Source organism: Dermacentor silvarum, chromosome 7, assembly GCF_013339745.2.
Source record: "Dermacentor silvarum isolate Dsil-2018 chromosome 7, BIME_Dsil_1.4, whole genome shotgun sequence".
NCBI classification, from domain to species: Eukaryota; Metazoa; Arthropoda; class Arachnida; order Ixodida; family Ixodidae; genus Dermacentor; species Dermacentor silvarum.
The window spans coordinates 100749371-100775245 of NC_051160.1; the positions used below are offsets into that span (position 1 = coordinate 100749371).

General features: G+C 48.7%; 1 protein-coding gene across 1 annotated transcript in view; it reads right to left on the reverse strand.

Annotated features, from left to right (window-relative positions):
• LOC119459035 (uncharacterized) overlaps window positions 1-25875 on the reverse strand; it is a 100005-nt gene that overhangs the window by 66283 nt on the left and 7847 nt on the right. The window contains exons 2-3 of the mRNA XM_049671081.1: window positions 23366-23490; window positions 16285-16347 (exon numbers count right to left, since the gene is read on the reverse strand). Coding sequence (XP_049527038.1) covers window positions 16285-16347; window positions 23366-23490 — 188 coding nt within the window. The remainder of the gene's footprint in view (window positions 1-16284; window positions 16348-23365; window positions 23491-25875) is intronic.

The window sequence follows — 25875 nt, forward strand, 5'->3', positions numbered from 1 at the left end:
CCATTAGGGTTACAGAATGGATACCAAGAGAAGGGAAGCGCAGTCGAGATCGGCAGAAAACCAGATGGGATGATGAAGTTGGGAAATTTGCAGGCGCAAGTTGGAATACGCTAGCGCAAGACAGGGGTAATTGGAGATCGCAGGGAGAGGCCTTCGTCCTGCAGTAGACATAAAATATAGGCTGATGATGATGATGATTTTACCACACGACTGGAAAATTGCGCACGTTGTTCCGATACATAAAGGTGGGTCCAAAAAAGACGTTGGTAACTATAGGCCAATATCACTTACGTCTATCCCGTGTAAAATACTTGAACATATCTTATATAAAGAAATAACTAATCATCTAAATGGGCATAAGGTACTGATTAACGAGTAGCATGGCTTTCGTAGGGGACTATCTTGCACAACACAACTAGTTGAATTTTATCATGACATAACATCGAGCGTAGATGCAGGAGGACTGGTAGACGGTGTGTTCCTGGATTTTCGGAAAGCCTTCGACGCTGTGTCACATTCACTCTTATTGTTTAAGCTTAATACCCTAAACATTGATGCAACTGTTTTTAAATGGATTGAAAGTTACCTTTCTCAAAGAAAGCAATGTGTAATACTGAATAGAAAATGCTCCGAATATGCAGATGTTACGTGAGGAGTCCCACAGGGCTCAGTTTTGGTTCCGCTATTATTTTAAATTTATATTAATGAAATTTCTGCCGGAATTTCATCTTCTATACGGCTGTTTGCGGATGACTGTGTTGTGTACAAAAAGGTTGTCCATCACAATGATACAATTGAACTTCAGAACGACTTGACTCGATTCATGACTGGTGTACTAAATGGAAAATGACTTTCAACATAGGAAAGTGTGTGCATATCTCATTTACTAAAAAGAAAAAAACCAATTCAGTCCCGGTATCATCTGAACAATGTACTATTGAAGCAAGACAGTACGTATAAGTATCTAGGTGTGCTACTGTCGTCTGACTGTTCGTGGAAACCTCACGCAGACAGTATCATAGCCAAAGCTGGTAAAGCTTTGATTTTTATTCAGAGAAACCTGCGATGTTCACATGAGAATTTAAAACATATTGCATATACAACTTGTGTTAAACCAATCTTAGAATATCGCTGTGTTGTGTGGGACCCCACCGAGGTAACCTTCATTGCCGCTCTAGAACAAATACAAAACCGTGCTGCCAGGTTCGTCTTGGGGCGGTACGGTAGGAGGGAGAGCATCACTGCAATCAAGGCTGAGCTAGGATGCGAATCTCTTTCTGCTCACAGCAATAAACTGAGATTAAAATTTTTATATTCTATTTACTATAATAAAACTGGAATTAATATGGAAATTTACCTACGAAAACCTCATTACATTTCAAAGCGAACTGATCATAGTTGCAAAATCCTAGAGTACTCTGCCCAGACGAACATGTATGCGAACTCATTTTTTGTTCGAACAATGAAACAGTGGAATAAGTTGAGTGAACATCAAGTGAATTGTGTGAATGAAGATGTATTTTATTCCATGTTGTAACCCCCCCTGCTGTAACGCCTTTGGGCGCTGCGGGGTAATCGATGAATAAGGAATAAAAATCAAGTCTCAAATCATAGACCAAAATACGAGAGACGTGCGGGGAATTCCTAGGCTTGACCTAGAGAAGGCCTTCGACAACATATCACACCGACATATTCTGGAATCCATCTCAGATCTTAACTTAGGACAAGCCTTTCACGCTTACGTAAGATCATTCCTGGAGAACCGCAAAGCCACGTTAAAGCTTGGAGACCACAAATCAGAAGGGTATTCACTCGGACCCAAAGGCACGCCTCAGGTGGCAGTGCTATCGCCCTTGTTGTTCAACCTAGCCCTCAGACAACTGTCCGAATCGAAAGAGTTCACCACACGATATACGCCGATGACACCACCATCTGGTGCACCGGCGGCAGCGAAGGGGAAGTGGAATCGAGCCTACAAGAAGCTGTCGACCGTACTGAAACCTTCCTCGGTGGCACAGGCCTATGATGCGCGACAACCAAGTCTGAGCTACTTCTCTACCGACCGGGCCTCAAAAGTCCTAAACCCTGGGGTTGGAAGCCCCTGGACGAAGTCGACATGGAACTACACACCAAAAGCGCGGTGAGCATTCCTAGGGTGCACCCTAAAGGTGCTGGGAATGTTCATCGAGTCTACCGGAGGCAACATCACGACGCTCAGAAAAATCACGACCAAGACGGAGTGCATGATTGGATTAATCAATAGAATCTCTAACAAGAGGAGCGGTCTAAAGGAGGACAATCTCCTACGGCTATTCCACGCATTCATAATGAGTCACATAATTTACGTGGCTGCAATGAACAAGTGGTACGCTTCTGACAGGAACAAGCTGGACACGTTTATCCGTAAAAGCATCAAAAAAGTGATAAGAGTACTAACAAACGCCAGCACGGACCGCCTTCTTCAACTAGGTGTACATAATACACTCAACGAAATCATCGAAGCTCAGCAAACGGCTCAAGTATTCCTAAGTATTCCGATTCCGATTCCGAGGTATTCCGATTCCGAAGCAAACGGCTCAAGTATTCCAATTCCTAAGACCGCGAGAATCTCGCGGTCTTAGGAATCGGCTTCACTGTAGCGATGGAACGTACATGTGAAATGTCAGATCACCTACTGGACAGCATTATGGTTGCTCCTTTTCCCAAAAACGTGCATCCACAACACAATGCGAGTAGGCGCAAAGCTAGGGCTGTGGCATTGCTCCGGAGGATAAAAGCCTCACCTCACACGGTCACTTTCGTTGACGCAGCCCACTATGGGCACACATCGGACTTCCTAGCAACGGACAAGTCAGTTGTGCGACGGACAAGTCACTTGTGCGGCCTCCATCAGAGACACCATCCAGGCTAGGGCAGAGCAGGCTGCGATTGCTCTGGCACTTCTAGACGATGAGAGAGCTGAAATATTCACTGACTCGAGGGCGGCGGTACGGGCATTTGCCACTGGTACCATCGCGGAGGAAGCACATCGAATTCTCAAAGGCAAAGCATCCAGCCACATACAATCACGTGGTTCCCGGCACATCTCTAGCCCCAACTTGACTCCTTCCCCAACCTCAGTGACATCGCACACGTCTAAGCGCGCGAACTAACCCTCCGCGCTCACGCCCCTGCGAGTCGAGGCTCCGTCGATTCGAGGCTCGTCGACTTCCGTGACACTCTCTCCACATTTAACGAGGTTACCAAACACTACAACCTTGGTAGGAGACTATACGCTCCCCCACACGGCACACTAACCAGACCTCAAGCTGTCACACTACGCATGCTTCAGACGGTATTATATCTCAACCTGTATTTATTTCACTACATCAATCCAGACTGCTTTAGTCCAGACTGCTCTAGCTGCGGACAACGTAATACTTTAGACCACATGCTCTGGGGATGCCCCTCGTTACAGAGGGGCCCACCTCGATGCACTGCAGAGGAGTGGAGCTCTGCTCTTCGGAGCTCCGACCAGTCACGCCAATTTTGGGCTGTCCAGAGAGCCCACGATGCGGCGCTGGAGCTCGGTCACTCCGTCCCGACGTGGGTCTGGCCCGCGGCTTCGTCGCCTCCCTGAGAGGGGGCAACGGAGCTTCTCAGGACCTTCAATAAAGTTCTCTCTGTCTGTCTGTCTGTCTGTCTGTCTGTCTGTCTGTCTGTCTGTCTGTCTGTCTGTCTGTCTGTCTGTCTGTCTGTCTGTCTGTCTGTCTGTCTGTCTGTCTGTCTGTCTGTCTGTCTGTCGGTCTGTCCGTCCGTCCGTCCGTCCGTCCGTCCGTCCGTCCGTCCGTCCGTCCGTCCGTCCGTCCGTCCGTCTGTCTGTCTGTCTGTCCGTCCGTCCGTCTGTCTGTCTGTCTGTCTGTCTGTCTGTCTGTCTGTCTGTCTGTCTGACAATTTTCTATTCCTGTTGGAAGCTGATGTCTTGTCTTTTCATGCCTGCATGGCTCAAACTCTGGCTATTTCCTGCAACTGTCTTTCGCCCCTTGTTTTGACTTCTGAAGTTCTTAGCATGCATGTATTAGATGTTTAGATTTAATGGGTACGCTGTGTCCTGACCACTTTGTTAGGTGTACGAACAGCGTGCTATAAGTGTCCACCTACTGGACATGTCGATTTCGGCTGCTGCGGAAATTCTGATTGGCTGGTCTGGGGTACCCGTCAGAAAGAGACAGGCGCCAGCAGACAATGAGCACTTCAGCAGCAAACGAAACGGACTCACAGACTACTACCCCTGCTTTCCCCACTCATGCTTTGACAGCGTTCGCTGAGAGTTTGCTGGAAGAAACCGAAGTAAGCGATATGACGAGTCGTCAAGCTCGTCCATGTGACAGAGCGCGAGATGGAAGATAGTTCGCCGTTATTCTGTACATCCACGACGTGGCCCACAACATCAAGCTAATCGCAGACAAATGTGGTGTGGACTTGGTTTGCTCCGCCACTTAAAAGCTTTCTATAGGTTGTGAGGGCCGTTAAATCCTCTACCAAGAAATCTAGAGCCCGCAAGACAAAACATCGCGAGTGTTTCGTCACTTGCATGGAAGCGATGTTATATTCTCATCCCCTGTCATGCGGCACACGTTATCATTAACCGACCACTGTCTTAATTAGCGGCTAGGATAAGCTGCCTAGAGTGCTTCCTCGGAGATATATGGTAAACTTGGCATTCATTGCCTTGACTGCGGCTGCGTAACTGATGTTTAACGATGTGAGGTTGTCAAATGTCATCGAGACCAGCTGAAATGAGAAATGATTGAGGCCGTTGAAAAGACCACACTAGACATGTGCGTTAGCAAGCCATCGCGTGCGCTGTCAAACAAACAGATTGATTTTCTTGGTTCCTCACATTGATTGGATTGTGCGCATTCTCTGGACTGCTATAGGGTAACGTTGTTTTTAGCCCATTGTGCCTTTAATTTTCATTGTTATAGTTACGTATTCTTCTTTTGTTGTAGACAGCGCGATCATATATTGCGCTGTGCCAACAAATAAAACTCAGTTGCAAGTCCGTGAAATTTATGTGCCTTTCTTCGCGTGTACCGTCTTGTTGCGTTGTTTACCAGCGGTGCTGTCCAAGCCGACCGTTAGTCCATGCAAAACGAACAGAAAATGTGGGCCGATTCTGGCGGTCCAAGCGCAATGGCACATACCCCTATATAAGGTGTTTAAGCTTGAAGATGGCCAATCGAGTGTACGGCGCAAAACCTACGCCTGCCAATGACGTCACCATGCGTCGTCTAGCAACGCTTCGCCCCAGCTGCACCGACCACGCCGAGCCTCGCCACAGCTGCATGAGCCGTGACGTCATCGCGCGCACCGCATCGCTTCGCCTTAGCTTTGTCGACCATGATGTCACCGCGCCGTGCGGAGTATCCCGAGTATCGCGCCGCCGAAGCGGCGGCGAAACGTCGTCGATTCGCAGATGATCCGGAGTAACGAGCCCGCGAAGCCGAGCAAAAGCGTTTTAGCGTCCAGAAGCAGATCCATTGCGTCCGGATACTTTAATGACCGAGTGTTTGTTGATGCTTGGCCTGTCGATGATTCCTTGGTGATCTTGCGCAAAACATGGGCGAGTCTCGAAGCATAACCTCGAAAAATCTTGCCCGAACCAAGATAAGTCTAGGTGTGGTCGCCATCTTCGTTGTTTTCCCAGTCTTGGCACCACTAGTGTGAAGATGCTCATAATTTTATAATCCCAAGAAATTAAGGGGGCGACTGTGGCAAATCAGTGCGTGAAGATGAATTCGTTAGGGTCAAAAGGAGGGCCTCTGTAAGAAATTGCTTCGGCACATGCTCAAAAGTGTTATACGGCCATTTTACGATATATTTCCCAAAGTTTTAGCAAGTTAATATATCCTGGGAAGGCGTTTGCCATGGTGGTGTGGTGGCTTTGGCGTCGCGGTACTAAGCTGGAGGGCACGGGATCAAATATTGGCCGCCGCGGCCGCATTTAGATGGAGGTGAAATGCAGGAACGCCCGTGTACAGTAAAGCTTTACTCTGTCTATCTATCTATCTATCTATCTATCTATCTCTCTCAGTGCAGTGCGTGCACCTTTAAGAACCCCAGGTGGTCAAAATTAATCTGAAGTCCACCAAAACGGCGTGCCTCATAGTCATATAGCGGCTTTGTGAAGCAAAACCCCAGATTGTGATTTACTTTTATTGTGAAAGCAATTATATGGACACTCTAGGCGAAATTGCGCCGTCGCCATCGTCGCCGTGAGGTTCCGTATAAAGTCCACGGGCGATCAAATCGTCGCCGTGCGCCATACGCTGTATGTGCGAGTGAAAGCATGCGACGGTGAGACGGCAATCGCTGCTCGCGCACACAAGGGCGGGAAGCGGGAAGGAAGCGCAGCCTTCCAGTCGCGCACAACGCTCTGGAGGGAGGGTACGGAGGTGGAGGGGACGCGCGCTCGCGCACGCCGGAAGGCTTCGGGGGCAGGTAGAGGGGGGGAAGTACTGCACTGTGAGCGCCCGCCCGCGCGGCTGTATCTTGAAAGCTATCTGGGGTGGGGCAGAGTCCGCCCTCCCTTTGTTGTCGCAGCTAAGATCGCGTTGATGCGTGCGCCGGCACGAAGCTCAATTCGCTCTCCAGCGTTTTGACAGCCAGTTTCCGCGCTCATCGAGCGAGATGCGTTCATGTTTGCTTTCGCGCGCGTAACACCATGATTATTGATTTAGTTAGTGTGCCTATGTTTACAAGTTTATACGGGTGATAAAACTACTATCCTTACTTCAAAATCAAAAAAAGATGGCTGACTAATGGAGTAGCACACGAGGAATAAGGATTATAAACAGGGATAAGGTGCCTCAGAAAGGCTGGCCAACGTTTCGATAGGAGGACCTATCTTCGTCAAAGGCGGCCTCGTCATCCTCGGCGGGTTAGTTTTAAAGGGTTAGTGGAGTGACGTCACGTCGATGTCCGCTGTGGCTGTCTGTAAAGGGAGAAACTGAAAAGAAAATGAGCGCCGGCGCTTGACTGGCTAGGCGCGGTTTCTAAGACGAGGGGACAAGAGCGGGAGAGCGAGAAAGTGGCAAAAAAATTATATATATATATAAAAAAACACCGTCAGAGGGGGTTGGGGCAGCGAGAGGCGAGTGAGGGTTCGGAGGAGTCGTGGTCGGCGTGCGTTTGGGGTCCCTGAAGAGCCGGTCAGTGTGCAGGTCACAATACGAGTTGAAAGCATGACTTGAGTAGCGTATCATCAAGGCATCGGGTAATTTTGTGGTTGACAGGGAGCAGCTTGGTCCGTCAAGGGACGTTAGCCTCACTAATTCGCCCTAGGCGCCGTCGCGGCGGTATACAGAATTGGCGAGACCTTGTGTGGTCAAGGCGCCGAAAAAGGTATCCTGGCGTCTGGGATTTTGGACTGTCTCGGTGTGGATCTCGTGTGGAGAAAAAAAAAGAAAACAAAAAAGAAAACGCGCGTTTGAGAAAAAAAAAAACCGGCGCAGGAGGGTGGCAGTGTAGAAAAAATATAAGTCGAAATTTAAACCTGGGGGGGGGGGGGGGGGGGGGGGGGAGACAGGTGTACCTGGAAAAGCGCTCGTATGGTTGATCAATGCGTAAAAGCATGGAGGACGATAATCAATTGAGTGGTAGGGGAGATGCAAGGAAGAACTGGAAATGGAAGAATAGGTGAGGTTGAGGGGAAAAAAAAACCGGCACAGGTGAGTGACAGCGGAAAAAATATAATTTGAAACATGAACACTGAGGGGACAGGTGTACCTGGAAAAGCGTTCCTATGGTTTATCAATGAGTAAAAGCGTGGAGGAGGATAATAAATTGAGTGGTAGGGGAGATGCAGTGAAGAACTGGAAATGGAAGAATAGGTGAGGTTGAGCATCGAGATTAGCTGGAGGTTTAACTTGTTTTGCGCGTTTGTTAATGGTATAACAATTTAAGGTTTATGTTACTGCTTTTAGCGATTCTAAGTTGCCACGCGATAAATTCATCCCCGTGGAGTGCAGGCATTTAAACTTGTGTATGAGGTATGATTCTGTATATTTTCTCTCGCGAGGTGAACGAAAATTTGTTTGTAGTATATAGAGTCTTGCTTCATCAAATATATGGCCGTGCTCATTGAAGTGGCTGGCTACTGCTTTAGGTAAATTGTGTTTTGTATCTGCGCGATGGCCGTTGAGTCTCGTGTGCATTTCTTGTCCAGTCTCATCTATGTATTGCTTGTTACAAGTGGCACATTCTAGACAGTAGACTACGTTGCTTGACGTGCAGGTGAAATTCGCAGTTACCTTGTGAATGTAATCTGACGCTGTACTTTTTACTGTAGTAGTAGATTGAATATGTTTGCATGTGGAACACCTGGAGCGGCCACAGGGACCGGATGTTGGCTTCGTCTTTGTCCTTAGTTTGGCGTGTACAAGAATGTCCTTGAAATTACTGTTCCGTCTGTAGGCTACTCTGGGCGGGTCGGGAAAGATCTTATTAAGTTTCTGGTTGCTGGTGAGAATTGGGTGGTATTTCCTGAGGATATTGTTCACGTTGGGGAGTGCGTTTGAGAATTTAGTAGTAAGAAGAGGCGTTGTTGTCCTTGTGATCTTAGGGCGGGGTTTGAGGACCTTGGCTCGATCAAGCTTGGTTGCAGCGGTGTAGGCTTTCTGAAGGGCAGTGTTCGGGTAGTTCCTGCTTGATAGGGTTTCCTTAAGGTGATCGAGTCTGTTTATGTAGTCATGGTTTTCAACGCAAATGCGACGAAGTCGTGTGGCTTGGCCTTTAAAGATACCTTGTTTGCAATGTCTGCGATGGTGGCTTGTATAGTCTAGGTACTGTTGTTTATCAAAAGGTTTTCTATACAGCGTTGTCTTTAGTGTCCCATTATCAATATATATTGTTGTGTCTAGAAAGTTTATGCGCTCATTTGAAGATTCCGATGTGAATTTTATTGTTGTTTGAAAATAATTTAGGAAAGTTACAAATTTATCTAAACTTTCCTGACCATGTTCCCATATTATGAATATATCGTCTATGTATCGTAGGTATGTGTGGGGCTTGTGCGTGCAACGAGATAGGAAATCCGTTTCTAGAGTACCCATAAATATGTTGGCGTAGGTTGGTGCAAAAGGTGTGCCCATACTTGTCCCATGTATTTGTAGATAGTAATTTTCCTCAAATTCGAAGTAATTATATGTCAGAACTAGTTCAAGAAGAGACAAGTATACTTCAATAGAGTGTTGTGCATTGTGTTTGGACAGCGTTTCTTTTATCGAGTTTAAACCATCAAGGATTGGAATGTTGGTGTACAGGGCCGTGACGTCTAGTGTTGCGAGAATTATGTTTTGCGGTAGTGTGCCTTTTGTATTAATGTCCTCTATAATTCTGAGTAGATGGGGGGTATCTTGTACAAATGACGCAAGTGTTTTCGGAAAGTCACCAAGGAAGTGGTTAAGAAATGTGGAGAGGCTTTCTGTCGGGGTGTTGTTGTTCGATACTATCGGACGCCCTGGGATATTAGCGGTGTGAAGTTCAGTGGGTGGAATTTTATGAATTTTCGGAAGGAGGTAGAAGCGTCCTGCAGCTTTGTTGCTTGGTTTAAGAAATTTGAATTCTGACGGTGTTATCAATTCATCATCCAAAAGTGATTCCAGCCTGTTGGTAATTTTCAGTGTGTATGGTAACGTCGGATCATTGTCTAGCTTACGGTAATGTTCAGGGTTGTTTAGCTGTCTGTAAGCCTCGTGCTTGTACTTATCTATCGGCCAAATAACGAGCGCTTTTCCAGGTACACCTGTCTCCCCCCCCAGGTTTAAATTTCTAATTATATTTTTTCTACACTGTCACCCTCCTGCGCCGGTCTTTTTTTTTCTCCCTCAAACGCGCGTTTTCCTTTTTTTTCTCTCCACACGAGATCCACACCGAGACAGTCCAAAATCCCAGACGCCAGGATACCTTTTTCGGCGCCTTGACCACACAAGGTCTCGCCAATGCTGTATACCGCCGCGACGACGCCTAGGGCGAACTAGTGAGGCTAACGTCCCTTGACGGACCAAGCTGCTCCCTGTCAACCACAAAATTACCCGATGCCTTGATGCTACGCTACTCAAGTCATGCTTTCAACTCGTATTGTGACCTGCACACTGACGGGCTCTTCAGGGACCCCAAACGCACGCCGACCACGACTCCTCCGAACCCTCACTCGCCTCTCGCTGCCCCAACCCCCTCTGACGGTGTTTTTTTTATATATTGTACTGGAGATTATCGGTACTGGCACGGTAAAGTGTGAAAGAGGAAGTCGACGAACTAGGAGTGCGCGCTCGATCAGTGTCCAGCTGAGACTGCTCCGTCTTCTTGTACTTCAGTCAGACGTCCTGTGGACTTGCAAGAACATCCCGTGACATTTGGTGGAAGTGCTGGGTTAACGTTTTCCCCGACCTGGAGCTCCGCAGCCGTACGTTGCCATCTGCGGCCACAATGACCGACGACGCTGGCCCTTCGCAATCCGCTCCCGCCCCCCCGGCTGTTGTGTGTTCTGGTGCGGTACGTCAGCGCGACCCTGCCATCTTCAGCGGCACCGACGATCACGACGTGGAGGACTGGCTTGCAGAGTATGACCGCGTTAGCGCGCATAACAAGTGGTCTGATCGCGACAAGCTGACCAATGCCATTTTTTATCTGACTGATGTGGCACATCTGTGGTTTAGAAACCACGAAGCCGAATTTCCCACCTGGTCAGCTTTCACCGACACCCTCACTTCGGTCTTCGGCCGTCCCGCTGTGCGCAGACTCCGTGCTGACCAACGTTTGCGTGGTCGCGCTCAACAAAGCGGTGAAACCTTCACGAGCTACATTGAGGACGTCATCGACCTCTGTAAGCGCGTGAATGCGTCCATGACCGAAGCCGACAAGATAAGGCACATTATGAAAGGCGTAGACGACGATGCCTTCCATATGCTCGTGGCCAAGAACCCTACGACAGTTGCCCAAGTAATTGAGCTCTGTCAAAGCTTCGACGAGCTGCGCAAGCAGCGCCTTTCCACCCGTCGCACCAGTGTGCAGTCCGCGGACCTCTCGGCCTTGGAGCCTGGATGCCTTGGCGCTGATCACTCTGGCTTGCTGCCGCAGATTCAACAATACATTCGGGAAGAAGTGGCTCGCCAGCTCTCTCTTGTAGCGTGTGTTGCTGAGCCTGCTTCCACGCTAGAACCATCGCTCCGTCGTGTCATCCAAGCACAAGTTTCTGAGGCGCTCCCACCTCCCTCTACACCGCCGCCTGTGACTGCGCCTCTGACTTACGCTGCCGCTCTCAGCCGACCTCCTCCGCGACCGATGCCTACTACCTCCCGACCCGCCGCTAGTTTCTACTCGTCGCCACTTTCGGTTCGCCCGGTCCACGTGCCCTTGTCGCCTTCCGGGCCTTCTCTTAACCCTTGGCGTACTCCGCACAACCGCCCTATCTGTTTCGCATGCGGTATTCCGGGACATGTTGCGCGTTTCTGTCGCCGCCGTGGACTTTATTTTCGTCGTGACGTGCCGAACCTCGGCTACCTTCCCCAAGAGCCTTCGCATCGTTCTATCCCTGATCCCTCGGACTCGTATTCTCGTCGCGCCGCCTTCAACACTCGTCGGTCTCCTTCCCCTCGCCGCCGTTCCCTTTCACCCATGCTTCGCCGTTCCAGCTCTGGTCAGGAGGAAAACTGACAGCCGCAGTTCCCGAGGCAAGAACTGCGCCATCGTCGAAATTTTCAAGGCCTCGTCTTTCTCCTCCTAACGAAATCGCCGTATTTGTGGAAAGCGTCGCGACAACAGCTCTTGTCGATACGGGGGCTGCCGTTTCTGTCATAAGTGAAGACCTCTGCCGCAAACTCAAGAAAGTAACGATTCCTGTACCAGACATTTCCCTACGCACGGCAAGCTCGCAGCAAGTCAAGCCTTCGGCCGCATGTACGGCTCGTGTTATGATTCAGGATGAACTATATTTTGTAGAATTCGTCGTCCTATGCCGTGCTTCGCATGACGTTATTCTGGGTTGGGACTTCCTTTCCGCACATCATGCTGTTGTCGACTGCGCTCGCGCGCAACTGGCTTTGTCTCCGTTCCGTGACACTACCGTCGACCTCCCGAACCGTTCTCCTAAAGTGATCGTCACCGCTGACGTCATTATCGCTTCTTTTTCTGCCGCCTTGGTGCCCGTCTCTTGTGACTCTGCCCCCGCCGCGACAGCTCTTTTTACACCATCTGAAGATTGTGCGCGTCGACGGAACCTTCTACTCCCGTTTGCAGTCGTCACACTCACCGATGGTTCCGCTGCCATTTATGCGTGCAATCCATTTCCATGTCCTTCAACTCTCTTACACGGTGAATGTGTGGGACGTCTAGACACTGTTGACGTCATTAGTCCATTTGACCTATCTTCCGATAGGTCGCCACTGCCTATCGGTGCCATCACTTCTGCTACCGCACCAGCCTCGCGTTTCCCCGATGCTTTCTTGCATACCATCGACGACGCGCTTACGCCCACACAACGCAGTGAAGTTGTTCAACTTCTTGAACGTTTTCGTGCTTCTTTCGACCTCGGCCAACCTTCCTTGGGGCGCACGACAGCGGTTGTTCACCGTATTGACACCGGTCACCATGCTCCGCTGCGCCAACGTCCATACCGTGTTTCCGCAGCCGAACGCCGTGTCATTGACGAACACGTTGACGACATGCTGAAACGAGGTGTGATCCAGCCCTCCCACAGTCTTTGGGCGTCTCCGGTCGTGCTGGTGCGGAAAAAGGATGGCTCAATCAGGTTTTGCGTCGATTACCGCCGACTCAACAAGATTACCCGCAAGGATGTTTATCCCCTACCACGCATCGACGACGCCCTGGATTGCCTCCAGGGAGCTGAGTTCTTCTCTTCACTGGATCTGCGCTCCGGGTACTGGCAAGTGCCGATGGCTGAAGCCGACCGCCCAAAAACGGCTTTTGTAACTCCTGATGGATTATACGAGTTCAATGTAATGCCTTTCGGCCTTTGCAACGCGCCTGCAACTTTCGAGAGAATGATGGACGCTATTCTCAGGGGTCTTAAATGGCACACATGCCTTTGCTACTTAGACGACATTGTGGTCTTTTCTACCGATTTCGATACGCATCTCGCCCGCCTTGAGCAAGTTCTTGCCTGTCTCACGTCAGCTGGGTTGCAACTTAATTTGAAAAAATGTCATTTTGGTGCCCGTAAGCTTACGATCCTAGGCCACCTCGTCTCCAAAGAGGGAATTCTGCCTTATCCTGCCAAACTTCGCGCCGTTGCTGAGTACCCCAAGCCCACCACTTTAAAGGAACTACGGAGCTTCATCGGTTTGTGTTCCTATTTCCGGCGTTTCATTCGTAATTTTGCCTCGATCATCGCTCCCTTGACGCAGCTTCTTAATCGCTCGTCAGACCTGTCGGCTTGGAACTCGGAGTGTGACGAATCATTTATGAGGCTCCGCCGGCTCCTCACGTCCCCTCCAGTACTGCGCCACTTCGACCCCAATGCGCCTACTGAGATACATACGGATGCTAGCGGTGTCGGACTTGGCGCCATTCTCGCCCAACGCAAAGATGGCTTTGACGAGTACGTTGTCGCATATGCCAGCCGCACCCTAACGAAGGCAGAATCCAACTATTCTGTGACGGAAAAAGAATGTTTGGCGATTGTTTGGGCAATCAGCAAATTTCCTACTTATCTTTACGGCCGTCAGTTTGACGTTGTCACTGATCACCATGCCTTATGCTGGTTATCGTCCTTGAAAGATCCCAGTGGCCGCCTCGCTCGTTGGGCCTTACGGCTTCAAGAGTATGACATACGTGTCATTTATCGCTATGCGAAAACACCCGTGTACTTAGATTTAGGTGCACGTTAAAGAACCCCAGGTGGTCAAAATTTCCGGAGTCCCCCACTACGGCGTGCCTCATAATCAGAACTGGTTTTGGCACGTAAAACCCCATAATTTAATTTTTTAATTTCATTTATCGCTCTGGACGCAAACATTCAGATGCCGACGCCCTATCCCGTTCTCCGCTACCTCCTGCCTCAGTTTGCTCCTTACCTCCCACCTGCGATTTGTCAGCTCTTAGCTTCAACGACATGCCGGCCGAGCAGCGTAAAGATCCCTGGATCTCTCTACTGCTGGACTTCCTGTCTCACCGCTCACCTGCGTCTCTCTCACGCGCCGTGCGTCGTCAAGCACACCACTTTGCCATCCGCGACGACCTTTTGTATCGACGGAATTACCTCACCGACGGCCATCGATGGCTGCTCGTTATCCCCAATCACCTGCGCTCACACATCTGCGCCGCTTTCCACGATAACCCCCAATGTGGCCACGCCGGCGTCTTCAAAACGTATTCCCGTCTTCGTCTTCGATTCTACTGGCGAGGCATGTACAGATTCGTTCGCCAGTACGTCCGTTCATGTGCTACGTGTCAACGCCGCAAGACCCCTCCTCAGAGTTCTGCAGGTCCCCTGCAACCTTTACCCTGCCCTGCTCGACCATTCGACCGTGTTGGAATTGATCTTTACGGCCCCCTTCCAAGCACTCCGGACGGTAACCGGTGGATCATTGTTGCCGTAGACCACCTCACACGGTACGCCGAAACATCTGCACTGCCAGCGTCCACCGCGAAAGACGTCGCTTGCTTCCTTCTTCGCTACCTCATTCTGCGACACGGTGCTCCACGTGAATTATTAAGTGACCGTGGGCGCGTCTTTCTCTCCAATGTCACCGCGGCCCTGCTAAAGGAGTGCAACATCGTTCATCGCACCGCTTCCGCCTACCATCCACAAACTAACGGCATGACGGAACGTTTCAATCGTACGCTTGGCGACATGCTTGCCATGTACGTGTCTGGCGATCACTCCAATTGGGACCGGGTTCTTCCTTTTGTCACTTACGCCTATAACTCTGCCCCGCAAACTACCACCGGCTTCTCTCCTTTCTTTCTTCTCTATGGCCGAGAACCTTCCTGCCTCTTGGACACCATTCTCACCTACCGTCCTGACGCTTCTGAAGTGACACCTGTTTCAGAAGCAGCTGCTTATGCTGAGGAATGTCGCCAACTAGCCCGCTCGTTCACCACCCAAGATCAGTGGCGCCAAAAATCACGCCATGACGCATCCGCTCCTAGTGCCCGCTATTCTCCCGGAATGCTTGTTTGGCTTCGGGTCCCGGCTACTTCCCCCGGCCAATCCACTAAGTTTTTATCCAACTACCACGGTCCCTACCGCGTACTGCAGCAAGCATCACCTGTGAACTATGTCATCGAGCCGCTCGCGCCGTCTTCTGATCGCCGTTGCCGAGGGCGCGAAATAGTTCATGTAGCACGGCTTAAACCGTGTTACGACCCGCCGATGCTGTCTTTTCCCTAGGTCGCCAGGATGGCTTCTTTCTGTGCGGGGGGTGATTGTACTGGAGATTATCGGTACTGGCACGGTAAAGTGTGAAAGAGGAAGTCGACGAACTAGGAGTGCGCGCTCGATCAGTGTCCAGCTGAGACTGCTCCGTCTTCTTGTACTTCAGTCAGACGTCCTGTGGACTTGCAAGAACATCCCGTGACATTATATATAATTTTTTGCCACTTTCTCGCTCTCCCGCTCTTGTCCCCTCGTCTTAGAAACCGCGCCTAGCCAGTCAAGCGCCGGCGCTCATTTTCTTTTCAGTCTCTCCCTTTACAGACAGCCACAGCGGACATCGACGTGACGTCACTCCACTAACCCTTTAAAACTAACCCGCCGAGGATGACGAGGCCGCCTTTGACGAAGATAGGTCCTCCTATCGAAACGTTGGCCAGCCTTTCTGAGGCACCTTATCCCTGTTTATAATCCTTACTATCCTTACTTTGTATAGCTGTCGACTAATTAGCTATCGCAATCGATGCTTCGCCTTTCGAGCAAAACTGCGCCTTTTTTGATGAAACAGAGACAAATTATAACATTTACTCGAAAACAAGATTTTAGCACAGCTTTAGAGGATAAGCACCCATGCTGCCATCGAATAACATCCACGATTCTTAAAAGCAAGTTCTCGCATTTTCTCTCAAATCAACCAAACCCGTTTTCCTCTAAATCCATACAGACTTAATTATCAGAGTAATCTTTCAGTATAGAGGTGTTCTAACCTACTCTACGACAATGTATTATTTTCGTGATCAATACTTAAGCAGTGCCCTTGGTGATGTTGGCTGCTTTCAAAGATGCGAATTGTTCTCAGCTGGTAGCAAAAAGTAGTAAAATACTTCGCGACATATATAAATACATACCACCGTAAGATCGGTTAAATAGAGCAGGATATCTTCACCCAACATATCAAGCCGATTCTGCATCTGAAAATTCATAAACAGAAGCAAAAATGTACAACACCACAGGAAAAACAATGAATTCAAAAATGCGAAATTGCGTGTTATTCTCTGCGTCGTCATATAATTATTCGATCGGGGTATCATTAGCATGCTAGGTTCAATAACGTACAATTCCTGCCAAAACAACAGCCTCACATCAGTTAGTACCAGTAGCTTTAATAAAATGTAAAATAAAATGCTTGTTCAGAAATTGAAGTGACACCGACTTTTTTTTCTTTCCATGGAATGCTATATATTGGAAAAACTAATATAGGCTGATTGCTAAAATTTCTACTTTTCACTTAAGCTGCTGGCATATCGTTATCTTATAAAACTACTTCAAGACCATATTATCATTGTCCAGTTATTACGCAGTGTTGTGTCACAGCTTGACGTACCATCTGTTATATACTTGCTGCTGCATGAATATCCTTTTCATTGATTTATTCGATCTTTTTTGAGAAAAAAAAAGAATGCATTGCGCAGCGACCATCGACGATGATTCTCAATGTATAAACGAATAGCCGGAACAAATTAACGCACGAGCAAGGGCGAATGAGGGAACGAAAGAGTGAGAAAGAGGTCGAATGAGAGCGAGAGCCAGCTAGAGAGAGTGAGTGGTAATAAGTGAGATTGAGCGAGAGAGAGAGATAGCGAGAGAAAGTGAATGGCCATTTTTCTTTGAGAGTCCGACCACCGAGGTACCTTTCACCGACCTGCCCTGAAAACGGCCAAATAAGCCAAAGAAAGCTGTTCGCTTTGAAAACTATAAATGCCACGGGCTGTGGGAATCGGTTTTAGTGAAGCTCTGATTGGTGCTTGAGGAGAACGCTGGTCTTGCTTAGCGATTATTTGCAAAGATAGAGCACATGACAAAGTTGGACACACTTTCACCGCTCAACAAAAAGTTGTGGCACCAGAACATACGGATCCCACGCACGACGACGACGTATTGGCCAACGATGTAATGACGACGGCGTAGTGACGCCATGAGCGCACTGGAAGGACGACAATACACCCAGTGAAAGTGTTTATACCTACAAAGGTGTAAAAAGGGTGTGTTCACGTTTTCACACCCTTTCACACACCCTCTTGCCATTATTTTGCAATACTACACCCTTTAAGAAGGGTACTTACATAGCTAGCACCCTGTTATTGGCACCAAGGGCGTTTCTTTATGCTTCTGTAAATGGGGTGTAAATGAATTCAAGGTGTTTCACTTAGTTTGGGCCTAACTTTAAAAATATGCTACTTAGCTGGACAGACCCAAGGTAATGCTGTTTGCCGTCGCTTGGAGATACTGAGATTATTTTTTGCATTACGCCTAATTAGTCTTAATTAATTAATCGACTTAATTACTATGATTGGATGAAAATTGCCATTAAGAAAATTGTAGAGCAACATAAAAAGCTCCCGATACAGCCTTCTGTTGCTCAATACGTGCTACAAGAAAGTGGCAGTGGTTTATTTCTGGTTAAACCTAGTCGAGTAGCGATACCTACGGACCCCCGGCTCCGCTTCGGCTTCGCTTGTAGTTAGACATGTTGTTATTAAACTTAGTGGTTTCCCACTATATTAAGAAAGGAGAGACGTTGGGGTTAACCGACGGTTAAGACGGTATTTTTCACGCCAATGAAGACCCTTCTATGATCCGTAATGTAATGGGCTTTTGTGGCGATATCGTCAATGGCATAGTTAGACTCATCAAAGTTCCAGGTCCAAACTACTTCCCCACTGGGCAGCAACTGATTCACCTCAAGTTGATATCGTTCTTCCAAGCCTTGAATGAACGCGTTGCCTCGTTTCGAGTCCTTGTTGAAAACGCGCGTCATAATGGTTAATCCTCGTTCTGATTTACGCAATTTACACGGGTAGCAGACTCGCACTCACTCAGTCTGATCGTAAAGTCAGTCTTGCATTGGTCGACCCGATCAACGGTTTGTGAACGGGCTCTTCTAACCATATCTCTGTTCCGTCGTTTGTCGAGTCGTTCGGTACGTTCCTCTTCGGTCTCTTTGGCACGACGTTTCTTCAATGTTTCAGCACGTCTTGCAAGGCGGGCTGCCTTCAGACACGCAGAACTCGAGCAGCATTCATCATCAGAGGTCGGTACTGTAGATTCATCGTTAGAGGCTAAGCGAGCCCGTCTAGCGGCATCTCTTTCACGGCGTTTGGCCAACCGTTCGGCACGCTCCTTTTGAGCCTCTTCAGCGCGCTGTCTCTTCAATTCATTTCTACGGCGATCCCTGGCCTCCTTTAGGCTGGCCGACTTCTCACCATCCATACTGCGGCATCAACTATGGCTGCGGCTACGCGAGCTCTCCGCTTCTATTGACCCTTTTCGCGGCAATCCCGTGGGCGCTGCCATGTTTGATCACGTGGTCACGCGTCCATTGCTTGCCTCAACTGCCTCCGTTGCCTTCTTGTTTACAATGGAAGTTTATGACGCCGGCGCGGCTTATAAAACCCCTGTTTTGGGAGATATCGTAAACGGTGACTGGGTGAACGACACGAAGCTTTGATCACAGCTTCAGAGAACATGCAAAAGCGCTTTCGTAGCTGATTAGCCTATGTCCAAACAGCGCAAGCAGCGTATATTGTGCTTGTTCTAAATACAGGGCTAAATATGTATTTCAAGCTATCCAAACATTCCGCTCATGAATTGAATGAGGATTAGTGTGTTTTGCTCTTTTTTCATTATTTGGCAAATATTTTCAAGCAGCTGCTTGTCAGTTTCTGGCTCAGTGAAGTTCCGCGGTGCGGCCACTATCTGATTATTTTTGTCTAATCGCTCGCGGGTGTGCTCAGTTCCGATAGATTTTTTCTTACTGTGCACAAGGCTTGAAACGTAGCTGTTCTGCATATTGCAATACCGTGTAGCAAATGCGTATTATCGCGAGTAACTCGCTTACTCTTGTGGACCGTCACGAAACATTCAGCTTCGACCATTCGTGCTATATCGATGTAGTACCGTCATTTATTGTGCGTATATAGTGCGCATATATTCAAGTGTGCACCCATTCACTTATTCTTGACACGTTGGCGAAAGAGTGGGTGTAAGTTGTCGTGCCGGTTGGGGTAGATGTGCGTAAATACTGTGCGCGAAACCTACTATGACAGGAGGCGGCGCTACTCCCGTTATCATTGTTTAACGAGCAATACTCAATCTTGCCGACGTACCGGGGCTGAAGGTTAGCAATACAACGCCGGTGGATAAGCAAATTTGTGTATCCTCGAGGAGAGCGGTACACCTCGAAGTGCCGGGAACACGTATGGGCAATTGCAGCAGTGGTCTGCGCGAACTTGCCCCCACATATTCATTACATTCCTTAATATGCCAGTCACTATTTTTGCAGCTAACTACTGCACACGTCTTCAATCCACAGGATTCAAACCAGCGTGAATGGAACACAGCGCGTTAGCGCTGATTCTGTTGCATTTCCGACAGCTGATCACACAGAAGCAAGGCAGAAGCGGAAATGGTTTCGTATTCGTGCGCGATCGCTGAGGAGACGTATGGCGCGCCGCCGTAAGCGTCATCTCGTTTCTCTAAAACAAACTGCTGCGCGAAAAGGGTCAATACTCCTGGTTATCAATGCTGCGGAGCGCGGAGTGTGACGTCATGCAGAGGGTGCAGCGAGCGCCCAACGGCAGGAGCGGTGGCCGCGCGGCGACCGCGACGATGCGACTTGCCGCATAATCAAGGCCCGTGGTGTGACGTCACACAGAGGGCGCGGCGAGCGCGCCAGCTGTAAAGCCCCTTGATGTTAGAAAGTAGCGACACTCTCCCCCGCGCGCTCGCTTTCCTCCTCAATTCTCCTCGGATTTCTCCCCCTCACCGGGCCGGCGCGGCGCTGAACCCTCCAGTGGCTCGCTGCAGCCGCATTAGAATCAATGCGCGCGCTTGTTTATTCGGCCCTTTCAAGCGTTGTATGAGAATTTATCCCTTGTGAAACTGTCATGACGAAAGTACGTTTCCGATAGAACGTCGTGACATTTTTTTTTTTTGAGGACGCTTCGATAAATAGAAGCGGAAGCGCTCCGAAAAAATGAGTACCAAGCAGTGGCTGAGCTGTTTACCTCTACGTCGCCATTTGGATAGTCCGTAACGCGGAGGTGTATTGGGTGCATACAATATAAGCAGCGTAGAGTATAAACTAGAATTTGGTTCACAATATTCGCTCTTAAAATGCTCAGAGAAGGTAACCAAGAAGAAATGTGATAGTTTACTTAAAGTGAATTCGCCAAAATGAGTGGGCCAATAGCCTTTGTACCAATGCCACTGTGCAAAATACGTGCTGTGTTTGCGATACAGCCAACATAGAACTTTACACACGCGCCTGTATTCCGTCACTATGAAACGACGAGAAATTACATTCCATCACCTCTGGGAGTACTAAGTCTCTCTCTAAAAAAAAACAACAGCAACAACAAAAGGCTGATTGCTTACACGGAAACTGCTAAGACTGGCACTTGATAATTAACTTACAGACTTCAAGATGGCAAGTTAATCAGAATTGAGGGAGATTATCAGAAGCGCGTGGCTTGTACTTAATGAGCATGCGCGAATAATACATAATACCACTTATCTACATATATATTGCGGTTCATGCCTTCGCAACATAAAGTACGTAAAGAAAAAGAAATGCTCGCAGTATTGAAACTTTGCAAAGATACAATAAGCACGCAATAAGAGTAGAATAGTTCCTTGGCTTCACAAGTATCAGGCGCAAGGATCACACGCACACACACACACACACACACACGCGCGCGCACACACATACACGCACACACGCACGCACATACACAAACACGCACACACACACGCACACGACTACAAAATACGAGTTACAGGCATTAACTCACAAATTACATACATTTGAAAACTAACGCACGCGCGAAAACACAAAAAGCTTTGTCACGGGTCGAAGAGTCAACAAAAATTTGAGCCGACTCACTTTAGAAAAAAAAACTATATGCACAGTTATCGGTGCTCTGTATTGAACTGAACGAAGAGTCCGGCTATGCGAAGAGCATTAAAATCTTCATGCAACTTCATCCGCAAATATGAGGAAAGCTGCAACATTCGCCTCGCAAAGAACGGCGTGCTTAGAAGGGGCGAAATCCCTTCTCCAGATGTTATGGAGCCACTGCTTCCGACGCACGACATTCCGTTCACCTCGGGGGATATAAAATAAGGCTTGCCCTTTCTCTGACCTGCTGCTGCATTGAAACGCGCAGCAGCAAGGCATTTTCACTGAAAACGAAGCTCAGATTCCTACGAAAGGATGGAAAAACTTGGGAAATACACGTTCGGAGCGGCAGGGCGACCACTACTTGGACTGCTCATGGCGAGCGGGAGAAACCAAAGGCGCGCGAAAGCAAGTTCCGCGCAGTTTTCGTGACGTCAGGGTCACCTGACCGCGTAGTCTCGCGCGCCGCAGCCATTCAGCGTGGCGGATGCGCTGCCTCCGCGAAAGAGGGGGAGAAAAGGAGGAGGTTGACCGCGCCGGCGAGGGTGTGGCGGCGTAGATCAAAGCGTGTCGCTACTTTCTAACATCAAGGGGTTTTAGCCAGCTGTGGCGGTTGCCAGGCAACGACGGACGCGCGCCTGTAGGAACGGTGGCCGCGCGACGACCGCGGCGAGCCGAGTCGCCGGAGAATCAAGGCCCGTGATGAGACGTTATACAAGGGCGTGGCGAGCGTCCAACAGCTGGAGCGCTGGCCGCACGGCGACCGCGATGAGCCGAGTTGCTGGAGAATCAAGGGCCGTGGTGTGATGTCAAAGTGCGGCGACGGCGAAGAGGCGAAAACCTGGCGTAATGAAGCTATTGCTACAAAAAAGTGTTTTTCTGAGCGTGAAGGAAGCCCGCGAATACGCGAAAAAATGCTGCGCGACTGGCCGCACGCTCGGCATTCGCCGAGCGTGCGGCGAATGTTTTTTTTTTTGTTGTTGTTGTTGTTGTTGTGCAGTTCTTCTTACAGGAAAGAGTAATGACCAGTGTCGCACGTTCGGACCAGCGGCGAGGGAATTTGCTAGCGCACGAAAATTGTTTCGCATCTATTCGATTATCGGCTCTCGCTAGTGCATAGCATATCAGCTGCGGCAGCATATCTAAGATTTCACTGAGCATGCGCCAATATTTTCTATCTGCACATCTGGACTCTTGCCTCCTCAAGACACTACAGGCACAGCGCTGAGCAATGCAGCAACCGATGAATTAATATTATTATTATTACTATTATTATTATTATTATTATTGTTGTTGTTGTTGTTGTTGTTGTTGTTGTTGTTGTTGTTGTTGTTGTTGTTGTTGTTGTTGTTGTTGTTGTTGTTGTTGTTGTTGTTGATGATGATGTTGCTGTTGTTGTTTTGAAAACATATATAGACTAAACAGGAAAGGGAACGCGAGGAACGGGCTTCCAACTGCCACCAGGGGGGGGGGGGGGCACACCGCCTGCCTACACTTCAGAAAGGAGCAGACAGCAACATATAAATGGAAGATAGGAAGAAGGGGAGGAAATATGAAAGAAATAGAATGATCACAAATGTCAAATAATTATACAGAACACAAGCAGTACAGGTCACACACACAGTACGGCTGGTCACTGCAGGTCATGCCACTAAACACTGTCGCAACAGAAGAAATAGTGTCCGAGGTTCCGCCCCCCGAAAACATAAATAGGCTACAAAGGTGCACCGAAGTTTCATTCTTTTAGAAAAGCAAGAGCGCGATCCGTCTGATTGCGTCGAGACGAACAACCACTGTGCTACAAACATTCGTCGAGTGTCGTACACCGTAGGCCATGGAGGTGACAATTTGTCACTATCGACATGCGCTGCGCAATGAAAGCGGGACACTCCAGTATCAGATGCAGAAGTGTCTCGCAGCAACCGCAAGACGTACACGATGACTGGTAAACATTCATATGATAACGCACGAACCATTCCTCGGGACACATTGATCGGTTCTTCCTTACTGGCAGCACTTAGCATACTTACCATTTCAACATATCTTCTGTAATAATGCATTTCCTTTCCCCATCCATCCAAAACGTGAGAATAGTTGTCATGGTCTACAAATATGGCCAAGGCAATGCACGGGCTTTTGTGAAACCACTTTGCACCTGCAACGAAGGTATCCTTAAGCTATTCATTGTGATCGATGCTCCCGCACAAGTCACCGTGAACATCACTGAACAGCAGCGTCGATACTCCTCTACTTTAGAAAATAAGTCTCTGTTGCGCACTTGTTGAATAGAATGTTTATAGTCATCATCGTATTTTATGTCCACTGCAAGACTTCTCCCAGCGATCTCCCATTACATTTTTCTTGCGCTAGCTGATTCCCAACTTGCACGTGCAAATTTACTAATTTGATCACCCCACCTAATTTCGCGCCGTCTTCGACTGCGGTTCCCTTCCCTTGGAACTCATTCTGCAACACTAATGGCCCACCGGTGATCTGCCCTACGCATTACGTGGCCTACCCAACTCTATTTTGTCCTCCTAGTGTCAACTAGAATATCGTCTATCCCCGTTTGTTCTCTGATCCACACCGCTCTCTTCCTGTCTGTTAACATTACGCCTAATATTTCTCGTTCCATCGCTCTCTCCGTGGTCCCTAACATGTTGTTGAGCTACTTGTTAACCTCCAAGTAGCTGCCCCATGTGTTAGCACCAATAAAATGCAATGGTTGTACACTTTTCTTCTCAACGAGAGTGGTAAGCTCCCAGCCAGGGTTTGGTAATGACTGCCATATGCGCTACAATTCATTTTATTGAGATAACCATTACATGGACACACCAGACACATTCCCGCGAGGGCGTCGCCGTCGCCGTGAGATTCCACATAAAGTCCAAGCGCGATAATATTATCCGCCGCCGTATGCGGTTTGTGCAAGTGAAAGCGTGCCAGGGTGAACTGACGATGGCGATCCAATATTACGCACGCAAGTGAGGAAAGCGGGAAGGAAGCACGCCGTCTTCCATTGCGTGCAAGACTCTGGAGGCGCGGAGGGGGACGCTTCCTACTCCGGCGGTTGTTGAGTAAGGCGCGGCCGCCCTATCTTGAAAGCCGTCCGTGACGAGGACAGAGTCCGTCGTGCGCTGCGTTTCGCGGCTTAGTTCGCGTTGATGCCAGATGCAGCGCGAAGGTCAATTCGCTCACTGCTGCCTCCACGCTTCATCACTCCAGCGTTTTGACAGTAAGTTTCCGGGGTCATCTAGTGAGATGTGTACATGTTTGCATGCGCGCGCGCCAACATGCTTGTTAACATAGCAAGTATGCCTACGTTTGCAAGTGTATAGGGCCGATAAATTCAGTATCCTTATTTCGTATAACTGTATACTAATTTGCTATCGCTATCGACGCTTCGCCTTTCAGGTGGAACTGCGGCTTTTTTATTCTTCTGTAGATTTCCTCCACATGATTAGTGTCCCCTGCGCGTTATTGACCCAGACGAACGTACTCCTGCATAGACGCTAGAGGCTTATTGGCAATCATGAATTGCTGTTCCCTTGCCAGGCTACCTTTATCTTCTGCATAATAATCTTCAAACCTTCTGTTACACATTCTCGGTTAGCGTACTCAATCATTCGTTCCAATTCATTCCTGGTGTTGCTGACAAGACAATGTCATATGCCATCAAGTGCTATTCGGTGAGTTGTGCTTAATTGTCGATGTCGGTAAGGTATCATAAGCAGTGGGACCACTCGGCTTCCTCGAGAACCCGGTTCATCCGCCTCTGAAAGGTCACCGAACCATTCAAAAGAGCAAATAGCATGCTAGTATACCCTATCAACCCTCTCAGCCACGTGAACTCGGTCTTGCCCCGGTCACGATCATCCTTCCTTACCTGTCCAGGTTTCCTACACATACGTCACACTGCCCAGGTTTCCTGCAATGGAGCTAATCGTCAGGAGCGTATAGGCATCCTTACGAGTCACTCCATTCAGACGGTGGTAGCCTACGCAAAGGCATTGGCTGTCACCTTTCTTTGACATCAAAACAATTTGCGGTGACCGGGCACTAAAGAGCGTCGGGTAATGTCCGCAGCTATAACATCTCATGCAACAAACCTTCAATCACTGCCTCTTGGCCAAACTAATGGGCCTGGGGTTGCACTTCTGTGGAAGCGCACCATCATAATTTTCTGCGTGTTGTCGCCGAGCGCTCACTGGATACTAGCTGGAATATATTCAAAGGAAAAATTCACGATCTTGTCAACTAGTTTATCCCGACGTGGCCCGTTTGCTCAAATGACAATGCGTCGGGGTATACTAAATCTTTAAAACGCCTATCGAACAGAAAAAAAACGATTTTCTTACACAGCTAAGCGGACGCAAAGCCAGGCTAAATGGTCTTCCTACAAAGAAGCTACTTCGACCTACTCATCTGTGAAGAAGACTACAACAATAGTTTACCCGCCGCGGTGACTCAGTCCGCTAAGGCGTTGCGCTAATGAGCACGAGTTCGCAGATCGAATCACGGCCGCCGAGGCCGCGTTTCG